The sequence below is a fragment of the Pholis gunnellus genome (genome assembly GCF_910591455.1).
Source record: "Pholis gunnellus genome assembly, chromosome: 7".
Lineage (NCBI taxonomy): Eukaryota > Metazoa > Chordata > Actinopteri > Perciformes > Pholidae > Pholis > Pholis gunnellus.
The window spans coordinates 2,402,993-2,421,186 of record NC_136533.1 but is presented as its reverse complement, the minus strand read 5'-3'; the positions used below and the strand labels follow the sequence as shown (position 1 = coordinate 2,421,186).

At 40.7% G+C, this 18,194-nt stretch overlaps 2 protein-coding genes across 2 annotated transcripts in view; one reads left to right on the top strand and one right to left on the bottom strand.

Moving 5' to 3' along the window:
• The window catches only part of LOC306698472 (metabotropic glutamate receptor 8-like), a gene marked incomplete at its 3' end in the record, with an annotated part of 98,747 nt that extends 88,080 nt beyond the window's left edge, over positions 1-10,667 (top strand). The window contains exons 9-10 of the mRNA XM_079162778.1: positions 8,694-8,940; positions 10,618-10,667. Coding sequence (XP_079018904.1) covers positions 8,694-8,940; positions 10,618-10,667 — 297 coding nt within the window. The remainder of the gene's footprint in view (positions 1-8,693; positions 8,941-10,617) is intronic.
• LOC306698478 (E3 ubiquitin-protein ligase TRIM21-like) overlaps positions 1-18,194 on the bottom strand; it is a 281,779-nt gene that overhangs the window by 176,050 nt on the left and 87,535 nt on the right. The gene's annotated exons all lie outside the window — the stretch shown is intronic.

Below are 18,194 nucleotides of genomic sequence, written 5' to 3'. Positions count from 1 at the left end.
TTTTCGTTTTATTTCTGAAATCTTGATATTTCTTCAAGGAGTGCAGTTAGTGACAGTGTGGGCTCCATGGTAACGTAGCTCTGAGAGCGGGGGGGCGGGGCTTAGCGAAGGCTCAAGTCTTCATCTGTTTTAGAGATATTCACTTCTATAAGTGTCTCGACTAACGAAACAAGCCAAAAAAACATTTCCTTCAAAGTAACAGAAACAAGCAGCTGTAAGGACTGTTTGCCTCCACAGGTCTCAACCCTAAACAGCGGTCGACTCTGACACCCGACAACGTGATAACCTGCTGTTGATGCCTCACTAATGTATTCTGTTTCTCCTACCAAAAAAAACAACAACCAGTGTGTTGGCAGCGATTAGCTTCGCTCCGCTGCTTATCTTCCTCATGAGCCTCAGACTTGTGGAGAGAAAGTCAATACCAACCACAGTGTTATTACCCACCATCCATTGCTGTCGTTTAAGGGATGTGTGAGGGGGAAAGATTGCTCCGGGCCAAATGAAGGAAAGCTGTTACTAGTTTACAGCAGAGAGAGAGAGATATGAAACATAATGTCCCCAAAAACTGAAACTTCTGCAGGAAATATAAATCAAACCATCTCTCTGGGCCGAACGCTACCAGGGTTGTGAGTCGAGTTCCTACTGTGGCCAATGAAGAGTTGCTGTATTCAACCATCTTCTCATCATCATCAACATCAGAGCTTTGTAGAATCAATCATTACAGCTGTTTTTTTTATTCACTTTTATTTGGGCTCGGCAACTTTTTAAATATGAAGTGACATTTATAAATTGACTTGTCGATCAGTGTGTCATATGAACATGAAGGTTAACATTAAGTTTAATTATGACAACACAACAACATGTACATCTACGGATCTGTAGTTTCATTCCATCCATATAGGCAACGTGCAACTTTAAAAAAAGTCTCTTTAGAAAACAACTCTCTTGCACACTTATCGCTCGTGTGTTGCAGAACATTGTTTTAGATTAAACTTTACTGTGAAGTTCAAGTATTCAGCCAACGAAATGAAGTTTAGAGTCTGACCAGAAGTACAAAAGTAAAAAGCAGTAAAGTGCAGAGTAATGAACACACATGTCTTGTTGTAATATACATAATACATATTGTAGACAGTAAGTACTATACGACAAAAGACTAGTAACAGTGCGTAATGAATACACTACAGTACGAACATGTGCAGAAGTTACAGAAGGCACTAAGCATAGAATATATAGTGCAGCTGTAAGTAATGCTGGTAAAGAACAAAATACAGTCAGAAAAAGAATAAACAACCGGAGGTATGATATGAATACGGTGTATACTATCGACTAAATATGTTGGCAGTAGTATAAATATGCATTGGTATGTAAGAGCATACATAGTAATATTATGTGTACGAGCAGTATTAGTAGCATGATGTTGTATAAATGAATATAAAGTGATCTTTCCATAAAGCTTTTTTATACATGGCAGTATCTAGTAGCAGCACCTCCAGCTTGGTCATGAATCGCAATTAAAGTGGTAATAGACAGTTTTTTATGCTTGAACTTATCATTTTGAAGTACATATTAATTGCAGAGTGTAAAGGCTGGAATAATGACACCAGAGGGAACGATCAGCCAGGAAAAATTAAGGCACACAGGAAGTCCGTTAACCATTGCTCAACCAACAGGAAGAAAATAATGCTTTTGTTTTCCCCGGTAGCTATCGGTAGCTATGCCCAGTTACCAAAGAGTGTCAATGTGAATTATTTGCAGTTACTATCCCCAGTAGTGGAACCGACAGACGGTGGAACCGACAGACGGTGGAACCAAGCGGCAACCTCCGGTTCTGCCGAAGCCAATGCTGCCGTGTCTTAAAGCTGCATTCTCTCTAATGTCCACCAGGGGGCGACTCCTCTGGTTGTATAGAAGTCTATGAGAAAATGACTCTACTTCTCTCTTGATTTATTACCTCAGTAAACATTGTAAACATGAGTTTATGGTCTCAATCTCTAGTTTCAAGTCTTCTTCAATACAGCATGATGTTCATTTAGTAAATGATGGTCCATTTAGAGTCAAACAGACCATAAAGCAGGGGATGCTTTAGGGCGGGGCCAAAAGCCAAGATGGCGACGGCCAAATCGCCAAACTCCAGGCTTCAAAACATCAGTCCACAAACCAATGGGTGATGTCACAACGACTACTTCCACTTCTAATATACAGTCTATGGGTGGAACAACTGGAGTAAATGTGGAAAACGAACGGTTGTCTCTGTGACGGCGGCACCGACGATAATACCACTAACATTTAACACAACATGTTTGAGAGTGGGAAGCTAATGAAGCATCGAGGTATAAAAACATTCTGTACTCGTGATTTTCGTAAATATCTGAAAGACGTTTGAATAGAGAGATTTGTGATAAATACAGTGCTTTGTTTTCCAACAAATGTCCATTTATTTTTGCTCTAAAAAAAACAGCTGAAGTAATTTTTTGCACTTTAAGCTTCACCCCAGCAAATAACAGACGAGTGACATTCAAGCTGCAGAAACATTCAGATTCCTTTTCTGTTATTTAATTGGATTTGTCGGCACTGGATGTTTCTCTGAAGTACGGCACGTTCTGTGTGTTGGATTTCAGAAATGCCAAAGCAGAACGTTATTTCTGCTCGAGGTGCAGTGTGTGTGTGCGTTGGTTTTGCAGGGACATAGCAGAGAGTCATTGCTAATGTTCATCCATGAAACCTCAGCAGAGCTGTAAATGTTGCAGTTAGTTTTGGTTTGTTTATCAATCAATTTGATTTCTTCCAAACTGATGGAAAACAAACTAATTCTACTGAATTTCGTCCTGCTCACTTTAAAGATCTGCTGCTCAGACCTCAGCTGCTCTCAGATCAGACTTCCACAGTCCTGAGCTTTAAACCAGCTCCGCTTTGATCGGGCAGGAAGTCGGCATCCAGGTCACGGACACAGAGAGACGCACAGTCACAGGATTCAGCCCTCCATTAACCTCCAGAACCTTCATTTCCACCTTAAACTTCCCCGTTAAGGAGATTTAAAGTTTGATGACTAAGACTTTTCTTTTAAAGCTGCACTATCGTATCAGAAAGGAAATATTCTAGCTGTTGTGTCATTTTAGGAACCATTTCCCTCTAAAATTAAATAATAATAATCCACCTCTTTGCTGCCCATGTAATGGTAAATGGACTGTACTTGTGTAGCACTCTTCTTGTCTTTCCGACCACTCAAAGCGCTTTCGCACTACTTGTCATCATTCACCCATTCACACACTGATGGCCGGGGCTGAGTGACACCTGCCTATCATATTCTATCACATTCATACATCGTAGGCACAAGCAATTTTTGGGGTTAAGTGTCTTTACTCAAGGACACATCGAGATGCGACTAGCGGAGCCGGGGATGGAAACGCTGACCCTGCGCTCCACTGAGCCATGTTTGCTCAGTAGGTTTGAAACAAACTTTAAAAATTGGAAAATAACTTTCTTGGAACTATCTTTCCTGTTTGGAGAAATTTATTAAAATGCATTTCAGTTCCGCTTACTGATTCCCGAGGGTGAAGTTTGGAGCCGTTCTGATGATGCCAGTTAGGGATTTATCAACATACATATGCAGTGTTTACTTACTACACACCCTGCATACTTATTATTATTATTATTCCATGCAGATTTTGCCAAAAAAGAATTGTCCCCCACACTGGAATCCACCACTAACACCACAGCAAAGACTTTAAATATTGTCCCAGCTAAATAAACATGTTGAGCACTATAAACACAAACTACAGCTGAGGCTGATGGGATGTTTTGCAGGTATTTGATCATAAACCAACGTATCGCTCATCACCAAAGTTATTATCAAAGGTCATAGCAATCAATCCAATAGAAAACACAGATATCAACCTGATGGTGGCGCTGGAGGAAATCAGTCAGGGGGATTGTCAAGATGCAGATGCACACACACACACACTCGCTCTTCTCGGGGTGCTGTAACACAGGTTAGGTTTGGTTCATTTGGTCCGAACCAAAATGACACAGTGATGCATTTTAGTTCTGGTCCGGTTCCTGTTCACACTGATATTTTACGAACGAACCTTCTGCCGAGTGAAGCCAATGCTGAACCATGTTGGAATAAGGTCGCCAATCAGCAGAAGTGACCATATTTGGAGGAGTGAAGTAGAGACGCAGTATACATCCGGTAGAGACCTGTCAATCACTGTGTAGCCCCGCCCCTAAAGCATCCCCTGCTTTATGGTCTGTTTGACTCTAAATGGACCATCATTTACTAAATGAACATCATGCTGTATTGAAGAAGACTTGAAACTAGAGATTGAGACCATAAACTCATGTTTACAATGTTTACTGAGGTAATAAATCAAGAGAGAAGTAGAGTCATTTTCTCATAGACTTCTATACAACCAGAGGAGTCGCCCCCTGGTGGACATTAGAGAGAATGCAGCTTTAAGACACTTCGGCATCGAGTTCACTCGGCACAACCGGAGATTGCCGTTTGTGAGCAACGGACAAATAAACAGACGACAGAGATGAGGTGTGAACGTGCGTTTTTTTAACCTCAGAATTTACAGATAAAAGTTTGATTTTACTAAATATAGGAAAGGGAAAACCTTTTTTGATCGACTTTTATTCTCTTTGAATAATGCCTCAACGGTGCTCCTCTTACCAGTCATCGTCTCAAACACGCCACCATATTGGATAAACGGTTGTGATTGGCCAGTCAGATCTCAAGTGACCGGATAATATCTGTCCGAAGCAAATAAAGCTCGCAGATTCGTCTGGTTCCCAGGGCTCTACGTCAGGGTGCTGAAGAGCACACCCGGATATAAAAGGATCGGGATCGGGGGCCAAAAGCAGCCGGAGAGGGAGGTCCCTACATGTGACGCTGTGATACGGAGCGGTTGTCCGTGAGTCGGCCCCCCAGCTCTTGTTCATCATCCTCCTGTGACCTTCACGCTGTTTCGTGCCGTTTGGGTTTGTGACAACAGCTTGTGTGGGAGAGGCCACATAAATCATTTCAGAGCTAGTTTGTTTCCCCTCTCTCAGGCCCACAAATGAGTTTATGCTTCGCTGTCTGTCATACATTTTCATAATGAATCCTTGATGCATCGCTAGAATCGTCGTTTTGGGCTCTCGGGGGGGGGGGGGAAGGGGGGGACGGGGGGACTCGCCATCTGTCGCCAACGTTTCCCCTTTCCTTCCTCGTCGTCCTGGTGGCTGAGCAGAGCCCCACCGAGGATTCCCCGCTGACAGTTTGACACCGGGGCCATTAACCCGGACCTCCACATTTTTTTGTGAGGTGGTTGCCGTGGCGACGCAGGCGGTTTTCTCTGAGCAGCAGCAGCACCGGCATGTTGGTGTCGTTGTGTGTCGGGAGCGTGTGCACAGGTGTGTTTGTGAGAGATGCTGGAGGGGCGGAGAGAGGGAAAACAGGTTTGTGCTGCCTGGTTGAGCTCTGTGTGTGTGTGTGTGTGTGTGTGTGTGTGTGTGTGTGTGTGTGTGTGTGTGTGTGTGTGTGTGTGTGTGTGTGTGTGTGTGTGTGTGTGTGTCTCGACTTTGGATAATTTTATTAAATATTACTGACATGAAATAAATATTTATTGCTGCATATGTATTAATTATTGACTTAGTTTTTACATACAAACATCAGAATTAGTATAGTATATTTACTTTTGTGATTATTTTTTTTCTAGATTTCTCAGGTTTATTGAGAGAATTTAAATAATGTAATTAATGATAACCACATACTACAGAAGTTTTACTTCAGTAAAAGTATCAAGACCACAGAGTAGAAATACTCTCTTAAAGGGCCAGCGTGTTGGATTTCAGGGGATCTATTGGCAGAAATGGAATATCATTGTTTACTATGTATTCATTGAGGTACAATCACCTGAAACTGAGAATGGTTTTCGTTAGCTTAGAATGAGCTCTTCATATAGTGAACAGGTCCTCTTCAGTCCGCCATGCCGTCATGTTTCTACAGGAGCCCAGAGTGGACAAACCAAACGCTGGCTCAGCAGAGAGAGCTTTCATGTTTTTACATTCACAGTAAAAAGTACCAAAATGTGGTGGAGTTGAGGTATTATGTAGCATAAAATGTAAAGTACAAGTACCTCAAAATGGTCTTTAAGTACAGTACTTGAGTAAATGTACATAAAGTAAATAGTTCTGACTGTGTACCAGGTCTCTAAATACCTCCTTCTACCGGTAAATACTCATCGTTACACTGAAGGCAAAGACAACAACACGGAGAATCAATAGTCTCGTACTGGCTCGTAAACGCAGCGCCGAGCCTAATGATGCGTTCAGGGTCATCTGTCAAGCTGAGATGTGGAGAGAGAGTCCTGGAGCTTCTCTACTCTGTTGTTGTTGAGCTGTTTGAAGACTTTTAGGATTATTAGGAGTTAATGATGGTCCAGCTGCTCACATGATGGAGCTCCACCAGTAAACCAGTCCACCACTGAGAACCATCACACAGCTCAGTTAATGGGGTGAGAGGAGGTGAAACTCGTTGTTCATTATTGAATGCTTCTATTTCCCAGTGTTTTTTTAATGTATCCTACAATAGTTTGCAAAAGTTGCTCCTCTTTTTACATTTGTTTTCCTTCAAAAGTCCTGCAACATGCGTCAATTTCAGCTTGTTACTTGTTTACAGTCTCTTCAAGATAAACTTCCATCTTCACAGGAAACAACTTAGTTGTGTTTAGGCCACACAACTACTTAGTTAGGTTCAGGAAAAGATTGTCGTTTGGGTTAAAATAACTACGGAAGTGCCGTTACCGAAGTATGCAAGTTACGTGACAAATAAACTAAAGTCGCCTTCCTGAAAGATTGCTAATTGTTAAATTAGACAATAACTAAAAGGACAATAACTCTGGATTCTGCTATTGCATTTCACAGCTTTTAGGACCTAATGATTTAAATAAGGGCTATTAAAGTGTTCGTACTGGGAAGTTGATTCACCTCCAAGTATGTTACCGCTGAGTTACTGACGTCTCTTTCCCAATTCAAGTCTATGGGGGAAACGTTTTGTTGGGCCGGCATCGCTTGACCCAGAAATTGTAATTCCCCCGTTTGTCCACCATGTAAAGTTTGCTTTAAATGAAGTATCCAGAGGCTCAGATAAGAAAGCAGTGACCTCTTAAAACAGGCCTAGAGACCGGCCATGTTTCCCTGTTGTCTTTGTTTGTAGGAAGTACATTTTCCCTGGCAGTCACATCATACTCTCCACTCTGCTGAAAACACTTCTTTAACTGAGACAGTTTTTAATCTCTCATTATTTCCACTTTGCAATTTTTTGTGACTCACTGTGAAGCTCCTGTCAGAGAAACTTATCACTTCCTGCAGATGTGTCACATTAAAAGTCTTGCAATTGCTCAAAGTGCGTAATCTCTCCCGAACAGCAAAGTGAAAACTGCAGCCCAACATATTAACCACTCTGACTTTCCCGCTGTAAACGTCGGCTGGTTATGTGCCAAAGTATCTGCGAGAGGAGACGAAGTTATCAGCCACAAACACGAGTCACTCGATTGATTCCATTAAATGAACCGAGCAGTCGACCATCTGTTCGTTTTAATGGAAACTTATGGAGTTCTTCCTGCTGAGTTCAGGACATTATTTAGTCAAGAGACCGTAGCCGGGTTGGAACATTTACTCACGTACTATTGTGTACTATTTTGTACTATTTTGAGGTACTACTTCTACCAAATATTATACTATTTACTCCCCTGCCTTTAGTTACTAGTTACTTTGCAAAGACAAATTATAAATTCACTCATAAATATTTATATATTTTATATATTTTCTAGGCTACATAGTTTATAAAGTCATTTAAATGAGCTCAACCTTTACCAGCTGCAAAATTAAAGTGTTTGACAAATGAATACATGAATAATTATGATCGACTAAACATCTGTATGATTCTAAAATGGGCCATTCTGCATAATGAGTATCTTTATTTTTGCTTCTTTAAGTATATTTTGATGCTAATACTTTTACTTAACTCATATTTTGAATGCCAAACCTTTTATAGAATTAGCAATTTAAGGAAACGACTATTTGATTCAAGTGTTGGAGGGAATGAATGATGAATTAAACAGCTTGAATTAGCAATTGAAGGAGGCCAATATTTGAGGGATGTAATCAGTTGACTGACACTAATTAAAGGTAGCGACCTCGTGCAGTTTTCTTATAAACAGTTCTGTTTACATTCCGTGCATCCTTTCCAACACACGCCTTGAATGCCTTTCCTTCCTCAGAGAACATTTGCAAAGACAACTTGTTCTTTTTCTCTCAGGTTGAATGCTTGCAGTCTTCTTCTTTCTTGCATTTGTTGACACATTGCTTGCATCACCAACTGTTGCTCAGCAGAGAAGTGTAAAACGATCGTATTAAACAGACGCCAACTCATCAAAATACTACTGGATATCAACACTAGTGGTCAAAATGTCCATGATCGTTGAGAGCAGTTTGATTTGATGAAATCATTTAGTCAGTCCGTGTGTTCAAATGTTGTATTTGTTAAGTGAAAACAGGAAATAGGTGGAGTTTGGATGTTTCTTTGACATCACCGTTAACAGGAAGTAAACAGTAGACAGGTCTCATGATAGTAAAAGATGGCTTCCTGCTGCTTTTCTGAATCTCATCGACGCCTCTCGGTAACCTCCTCCTCTCCGTTTCCTCCTCAGATGTACATCCAGACGGCCACGCTGACCGTGTCCCTCAGCCTCAGCGCCTCCGTCTCTCTGGGAATGCTCTACATGCCGAAGGTCTACATCATCATCTTACACCCCGAGCAGAACGTCCCCAAACGCAAGCGCAGCTTCAAGGCCATCGTCACCGTCGCCACCATGACCAGCAAGCTGTCACATCTGGCGGCCGAGCGGCCCAACGGCGAGGTGAAGACGGAGCTGTGCGAGGGTGTGGAGGCCAGCGGTGAGTGGGCCGAACCCTGTGTGGCATCAAAGTGTAAAGCTTCAGCACCGGCAACGATTTAAACAACAAGTTTGTCGATATTTATAAAATTAAATATTGTGAGTTTTTTCATTTTGTCTGCTGCTTGGCTAACAATGCCCCCAACCCAAATAGCCTATCACTGCAAGTGGTGGGCCCAAAGGTCAACGGCCCAGCAGAGTCCCACGTGTCAAGGCCCGGCCACCGGACCCTCGCCGGCGAGTTCCCCTCCCAGGTCTGGCTCCGTTAGGGGGTCCCCGTTTCCCTTTTCTGGGCGAGGTACTACAACTCCTACCTGGCTGGTTCATAGGGTCATTGGTCTGGCACCTTCCCTTAGGACCACTTTGCCTTGGGAGACCCTACCAGGAGCTATGGCCCCTGATACCACAGCTCATTGGCACTTCCCTACAAACCTCTCCACCGCGTTAAGGTGGCGATGCATTGAAGAGGACAGAACAAAAGAAAGAGGACTGTGTCCGATCTAAAAGCATAAGAGACCACTCCAACACATAGCGTTGTCTTCCCAGACAGCTGACTGGACACAATCAAGCTGTTGTGTCAGGAGATTACGTTACGTTTTAAAACGGTGGTGGAGATTTGGCCATACCTTTCTGTACTGGATGCACAGAGATCCTCCTATCTGACTATGGCGAACAAGTGGATTTCCCTTTTCTGTGGGAAGCATTTGCAATCAGGCAGCACATACTGATAAACAAGGGAAAGTTTATAGTGACTACTGTTAGTGATTCTCTGAACAGAGGTGCTGTAAGAAGAAGTCTGTCAACTTCTCTGTAAAGTCGACCGTGTGGAGGTGAAGTCAGAGTTCAGCCTCTCTAATGAGGATTTAACAGGAAGTTGACTTGGAGTTTGTTTAGACGTCACCTGAGACCAGATCTGATGAAATTGTTTACAGCTCAGAGTTACACTTCAAAGCTGCTTTTTTCGGTCCATCAGCAGAAAAAGTGGGAGACGTCGGATTGTTTACTCATCAGAGATGTGCTGACTGAACTGATCTGCTTAATCTAACAAGCGGCGGCTCAAACTCACATAAGTGATGAACCTCTTTCATCCTGCAGCGTGGAGGAAGAGTCTCCGTGAGACGAAAACTCTTGTGAGGTTTATTTGGTCGTGCTGGATAGATTACCTGTACATTTAGTGGGAATATTCATGATTCCCAGAAGATTCATCCAACTCCTCCAAACTTTACAGTTTTAATAATATATATGTACTATATATATATATATATATATATATATATATATATATATATATATATATATATATATATATAACTATACCCAATTTTTGTGGCAATTTTTCTAAACCTAACAACGTGGTTTCGTTGCCTAAACCTAACGTTCGTAGCAATTTTTCTATACCGAACTACGTGGTTTTGTTGCCTAAACCTTCGTGTAATTAGTTATTTTAAGCCCAGCTATGATGTTTTTCTAGACCTAACTAAGTAAACCTTGGTTTTGTAACGTAATGTCGTCCCGAAATAAAGTAGTTCTGAATGCCATGAAAAGAAGACTTGTGTCCCTGTGCATGAAACCAATAGATTGCATTTTGTGACTATTTCAGGAACTGCCCTGAGATGAGTGTTGTTAGTGAAAGTAAGGTGTCACTTTACCAACCTGCTGTTTCCTTTTCTCTCCTCAGTGCCGCCAACAAAAACCACCTACGTCAGCTACACCAACCACGCCATGTGAAGCAACGACTCCTTCGACACGAGGACGTCCAGAGACATTTAAAGGAGCAGATTTCTGTCAGACGTCACCACAAGGTGCTCTGAGCAATCTGAAGGATCTGAACAAACGGAACCAACGCATCTGTGGTGTTTTTATGTTTACAGACAGCAGGGAAACGGGCCCGAACGGCGCCAGAAACCTGAACGGATCCCGGCTGAAAAAATCAGAGAGTCCGCGAGAAAGCAGGAGAACGGTAACCTGAAAGATACATTTAAAAAAAAAGATTAAAATATGTCAAAAGAAAAGTCATTTTGGGGACCAACCTTATTTGTTGTTGTTCTAATTGTGTGTTTGAAAAAACTGAAAAAAAAAAAAACTTGTGGTCGTGAACATTTCTGAATCTTGTCTCATGTCGTCCGTCCGTCGACCTGCATATTGAGACGCATCCGTCGCTGTTTTCGGCTAACTGAACGGTAGCTTTTGGTTGTGAAATGTCTAAATGCCATGGTTGAATTGAAGCATGCCCGTTTTTTTATACAAATGATCTATTTATAATAAAGGAATGTTTCACAAGTTGCCGCCATGTTTGGTTCTGTCTGACGGGGAACAGTTTGGATGAGAGAGCAGAAGAAGAAATGTACGTTATTGTGGTTTTGGGACGATTGGTTGGGGTTTTGGCGACTTCTTGATTTTCCAGTCAGACTTCATCTCGGTGAAATCGGTTGTTGATTCTTCAGTGTGAGACTCTTCTTGACACCAGGTATGTGTGGCTCTTGATATCCATGAACTCCTGCAACTACACTGCATATTTAGATTATTAAGACAAATATAAATCCACTAATGTCATATCATTATAGGTGAAGCCACTCAGCAGTATATAAAGTTATTAAAATCAGCTCCACCTTTACCAGCTGCAACATTAAGGCGTGGCAGACCTTTGAATTCGCTCGCTCCACAGTGATTCATCGATCGTCGTGACGATTAGACAATCAAAGATCCGAGCACTTCTTCCACCGCCTAAACACATCCCATTATGATGAAGCGGCAGAGAAATGAACATAAACTCCATCCAGACTACATTTGTCCTTTTAATGTGATACAAACCTGGCAGGAAACTCTGTGTGCACCTCATTACGTCCTGTAGAAAAAAGTAGAAAAAGCCAGTCAATGTGATCAATACGTGCTGTGGAACAGGAGCGACCCGATCAATACGAGATGCCAGAGAGAACTCCCCATGCATGTAATGAATATATCTGCATCTCCTGGCAGAGAAGAAGAGGAAGAAGAAGAAGAGGAGGAGGAGGAGGAGGAGGACAGGTGGAGTCTGAGTGGTGAAGCCTTGCGGGCGTCCTGCTTTTATTTCCCCGGACGCAGCTCTCATTTCTCGCTCTCGCAGCCAACCGAAAGAAAAGACGCTTCGTCTTCACACTGAAACAAACGCAGAAGATGAGACGACTTCATCTGAATTTCTCTCCCGTTTTCTCTCTGTTTGATCAGGTGTTTGCTGTCCTCGGGCTTCAGCTGTTTAATGCTTTAAAGCCTTCGGGTAAGAGTTTGTATTTATATATCTCAGTCTGTTATATTTCTCTTTATTTGACAACTGTTTAATGTTTCTGTTTTTTTTTGTGATGGTGTGCACACTGTGTCTTCTGATAAGGTGCGTAACAAAACCACATTTACTGATTTATTGTTTGAATTCTGTATTTGCACATTTATTGGAACACAAGACGTGGAGCACAAACTTTTCGTCTTTTAAAAAATGGTTTTGAGGTTATTTGTTCAGGTCACGTAATGGTCCCAAACTGACTCAAAGCAACTCCCAGACTTGTGTATGACAGCGACCCATCAATCATAGTAGCCCCGCCCCTAAAGCATCCCCTGCTTTATGGTCTGTGTGACTCTAAATGGACCATCATGTACTATATGAACATCATGCTGTCTTGAAGAAGACTTGAAACTAGAGATTGAGACCATAAACTCATGTTTACAATGTTTACTGAGGTAATAAATCAAGAGAGAAGTAGAGTCATTTTCTCATAGACTTCTATACAACCAGAGGAGTCGCCCCCTGGTGGCATTAGAGAGAATGCAGCTTTAAAACATTTACATATCACCCAGACGCGTTGCTTAGAAGCATCAAAACCACTGTTTTCATATGGAAGCCTTTTTCTTTTGCTATTTTTAGGCGCGCTAAAAAAGTATAAAAATATTCTACATTTTTTGGAGTCGCACCACTCTTCTATGTCACACTTGGCCCGCCGGGCAGCCAATCAAATTAGTCAACAGGCGAGCTTAACTTTACCTCTGACTTCCTGTTTTGATGCCGGTACATGTGGTTGGGCTAGCTAGCTAGTTAGCCTTTGAGCTGTAAGAGAGCTACGGAGTGAGTGAGAGGGAGGGGAGGAGTCATATCTCATGTCGTGATGGTTTCATGTCGGCCACAGCTAGCGAAGGAGCGAGCGCATTATCCATTCTCCTTCAACCAATGAGCTGTGAAGAATCAAAAAGACAAGTGTAACTCATAGATGTGACCAGACTGTAGGTGTAACCGGCAAAAAGCCATAAACTAACCTCCACAATGCTGAGGAAGGATTGTAATCTCTGTAAACTCATATTCATGGGCTACTTTATTACCTTTGTACAAACCCTGTAAAGAAGTCAAGTATTAAATGCATTATGAAGAAACAAAGGTAGAATATCCTGTAAACAATTTCATTTGGCTGCAAAATATTTACTCAAATAAAGATTTATAAGTCCATCTGTTTCGAAATCATTTAAAAGCAAACCGTCTGTGTGTAATCCTCAGACATGTAAATTGTGCTTTTATCAGTGAACTATTTGTGACAGTCACGTGATCGCGCACGCCAAGTTACAAAGATTCAGAGGTGCACGACCAAACGCAGCGAGGAGCCTATATACGTGCACCACGGCCTGCCGCCGGCTTCCCTACGGAGAGAATATTCTACGCTTTAGACTTCAGCATTCAACAATGCTCCATAACAAACTGACTCTCACATTCACCTGCAGATGATCTGTTTCCTCCTGCAGGAGTCAAATAATAACCAAATCATGCACAAAACGCACGACCCGATACTTTCTTCAGCAGCTGGTTTTGTTAAAACAGACAGACAGACAGACAGACAGAGTGTGTGTCAGACGGCCTTAAAACGCATCCTGTAGCAATAACCATCAGCTCTCTCCGTCCACACTGAGGGCTGAAACAGAAAAGGGACAGACGGGTCCGAGTCTGTTCCCACAGAGGAAGGAATCAGCCGAGCAGGTTGGCAGAAGACACCGGTCGTATTTATGAAGTGACTGCCAGGAAGTAATCAGCTCCAGGGTGGACGCTGCCAAAACAATCAACAAACGGAAAATTAAATTCAGCTCACTGAGGTGTCCAAAAATACGAATTTGAATAAAGAAGGAGACAAACATTACTGATCTGAAGAGGCAGGAAACAAGACTGCAATTCTAACCCTGTAAACATTTGTAGTAAATGTCTTTGTGCGTTTTATGTGAGGCGCACCATCACTTTTAAAGGCTGTGCTATCAATGCACACACACACACACACACACACACACACACACGGAGGTCTTTTCCTTTGTGGTGTCTCTGGGAGAAAACAATATGAAGTGTGTGTAGTATACTCTCCTCCCTCGATGCTCCCAGAAAGCTGATCAGTGCCGAGCCCAATGAAAGACGGGAAAAAGGTTGTAAAACACGACTATATCTATCTTAGTAAACAAAGCATTTTGGGGGATTATCCTCCAATGAACACAGTGACTGCAATATGAAAGCTGAGCTGTTTGTTTGGTTGATGAGCTGAAATGAAAAGAAGGAGATAGTTAAGATAAGATAAGACAAGATAATCCTTTATTAGTCCCGCAGTGGGCGGGATATTCGCCTGCAAGCTCCGTCTAAATTGATTTATAAAGTATTTAACTTGTTAATATCTTTTCAATAACGCAAACAAAGTTGTTCAATTGGCTGGTTCAACTCTTCAGGATCATCAAAGGTGATTACAAATGGTCAGTAACGTACACGTTCGTTCGGGCTGTTTGTCATTTTATTAAAAACTACCTCAATGCTTTGCGTGGTAATAGTTTAGTGATAGAAAGCTTTACCTGGGACCACGGAGAGCCTTTGGAGGTGAGTACTAAAACAGATTTATATTGTTTTCTTTTACTAAAACCTTTGGAGAGTTTTATGTTTTACAAATACATATCTTGGGGTTTAGAGGCTGACATTTTGAGACTAAATGTTTCAGTTTAATTCGGATGAACCGATCAAAGTCTTACAGAAGCCAGTTCTGATATAACTGATCAACGTCCCGTCATGTGAAGGTTCGTAGGATATCTTACCAAAAGTTACTCCTCATTTTTCTTGTGTTTTCCTACGAAAGTCCCGCAACACCTGTTAATTAACATCCGCTCGCCAAATAAATACGATCCTTTCAAAATAAACTTCCGTCTTCACAGAAAACAACTTAAATAAGTTGAGGCAGCACAGCGACTGAGTTGGGTCAGAATAACCACAGAAGTGTCGTTATTGACTTCTCTGGTCACTCGGGGAGCAAACAGCCGTCGCTGGCTGTTGAACACAAAGGCATTAAATGAAGCCTGACTGGAGGGATTTTCATGTGATATAATAAATTAATCAAATAAATTAATACATTTGGAATAATTGTTTAATCAAATGTTTAATGCAGAAATGATAATTGTCTGCACTTATGTTCCACCTTAGTTGAATGTGAGGATTTGCTGCTTTTCTTTTTTCTTGTTATTTAAATGTATTCATCCATTTTATTGTTTTTATTTTCTTTAGATCTTTCTGCTTTTCCTTATAATACTGAAATACTTTTACTTAACCCTCTGAGCCTTAAGCAGTTGTTCACAGTAATATAAATGATTCTCTATGGAAACAAACCGCCGTGGGTAGAAGTAGAGAGAACTAGAACATGTCTTCAGTGCAGTGTGTTCAATTTAATTAAACAAACATACAACATGTTGCAAGTGCCCACAAGTGTTACCAATGTTGGGGTGAAGGAGGCTCCACGCTACACATATATGTATATATATATCATTTACATTTTAATAACAACCTCTACTTCCAGCCTCTCCGCTCTGCTCTGTGTGCAGCAGTTAAGTCCAAGTTTCACAGGATTTTGGTCACGTGACTGTTGATCTCAGCCAAGTCAATCATACACAGCAAATTCCCCAGTGTCAAATATGCAGTGTCATAGTACATTGACTCTTTCAGAGTTATTACAACAATGGCAAGAGTAATTACTACCAATTTATCGGCCAGTGTTGGTGAAAATAATCAGAGTTAAACTTCTCAGTGTCAAATATACAGTGTCAATGTACATTGACTATTTCAGAGTTATTACAACAACAGCAAGAGTAAATCGCTCCCCAGTGTTGATGTCATTGTTCACTGCTGTAGTGTACTCTGGAAAGAACTCTGAACTCTGGAAAGCTCCTCCCACCTCCTTCTCCTTTCAAACGGATCATGAGCTTCGCCCCGCCATTTTGCACTTCTCGACAGACTGTGGTAAGTTTCTCTAAATCACTTAAGAAACCAAATTTTGGCATTTCAGCAAAAAAGAATAATTAGAATAACTTAATATTGTTGTTCAACATAGACTCCAGTTGTTTTTGTGTCTTGAAATACCGAATAGCAGAGGGCTAACCTGACCGAGTTGAAAGCTAACGTTAGCTCAAATGTGCTCGCACATTAAGTTAGCTAGGCTAACTAGCTAACATCAAACTCCACAATGTGGGCAAGAGAGGTCAATGTGAAGGATTGACAGTGTTGTATTGTTTTCAATGTCCATAGATGACAGTAAATAGCAAATACTGCGTGTGTGGGGAGTTGTGATATTATCCGTGACAAACCTTCCCTTTTGAGTGCATGGGCACTCCTACAAGGATTCACTTTAAAGCCAATTAGATTAAATTAATAGTTTATTTTCTGTCTATTGCTGTCTAATTACATTCAGTCGTTTTTAATGTGTTTGACAAAAGCTAGTTAGTGTTAAATTTAACTTCAGTGTTGTCTCAGAATGAATTGTGATGTGGGTCATAATGCCATTTCACTTTTTCTGTTTTTACAGATGCCATGTGATTAAAACAAAAATCATCGTTTCACAGTTGGAAAAATCTGCGTTGGCCAAGAAACCTGGTGGAGACGATATTGTCAAGGAACACAACCGGACGAAAGGTGACTGAAACTCTGAGGTAATTTAGATGTCTCTTCTTCATGCACATCTGTTCTTCTACGCTTGTGGGAAAAATATATATATATATTTATTTTAGGGCTGTACTCAACTCAGAACTTTGTCTGTCAAATTGGATTTGGCTGTTCAATACGAAGAATTGTTTGTTTGTACAATTTTTGCCAGCAAGACTTGAGTCATTCGTATTTTCCGAAGGATGATTTGTCTGCATTTACTGTGGTTAAAATAGTTATTGTTATTCAACTTATACACATCTTTCTATCATCTGCCAAGATACCAATAGATTCCAACCAAGACCTTTACAATAGAGCCATGAGGGCTGTCACTTTAAAATATTGTATCTGTAACTATATGTTTTAATACCAAATTTGAGTGCAGTTAGATTTACACACTGTTTTTCACACCATGAGCAGAGAAATTGAAATAAAAGGTAGAAATCTGTGAATCTCTCCTTTAAAAATGTAATTCGAACACCTGCTGGTAGATTGCAGATGATAGCGAAGTTTGTTCTATAGGGTGAAAATAGCTTGAATTGTTCTCTGTATATCCTCTAAATGCACTGTAAACACACATATTTCAATGTTTACAGACATTGTTAAGATTGTACTATTCTAAATATACCGTGTCTTTTAAGAACAATGTTTTTTTTCCATCTTTGAAACTGAAAGTGAGGTTTAATTAATTGTTGCACAATGTAGCACAAATGGGAGTTATACTGTTAATGAAAAATTGTATGCAAACTAAATGTTTTTATTTTTAATAAATTGTTATTAAGATATGATATAATGGTGTTTGTTGTTTTTTCTCCTGCAAACATTTTTTGTTTTATTGTTTGAAGTGTTAGCTGGACATGGTCAAGTAGAACATGTAAAACTCTTAAAGTGTTCTGTTGAAGAATTAAAACAGAGTAAATTGAAAATAAGGTGTTGGGTAAGAATTACGCTAAGGGAGTAAATACAAGAGGAAATATGTTTTAACACTGGCAGGAGTCAGTTCAAAATCAACACTGTATTTGGAGTAATTTCTTAATCAACACTTAGTGTCAAGTAGGTTTAACACTCATGAAGAGTAACTTATTTAGAGTTAATTTTGATTAACACTCAAAAAGACCTAGTGTCAAATTGCAATAACACTAAGAGTGTTATTTACATCATAGTGTCAAATTTGAGTAACACTTCTCAGTGTAGTGTAGTGTAAAATATTAACTCTAACCAGTGTTAAATTGACTCTAAAAATGTAACACTATGTCCAGTGTTACTTTAACACTCTGTAGATAGGGACCATATGTTCACTGAATCAGTGTTAAAAT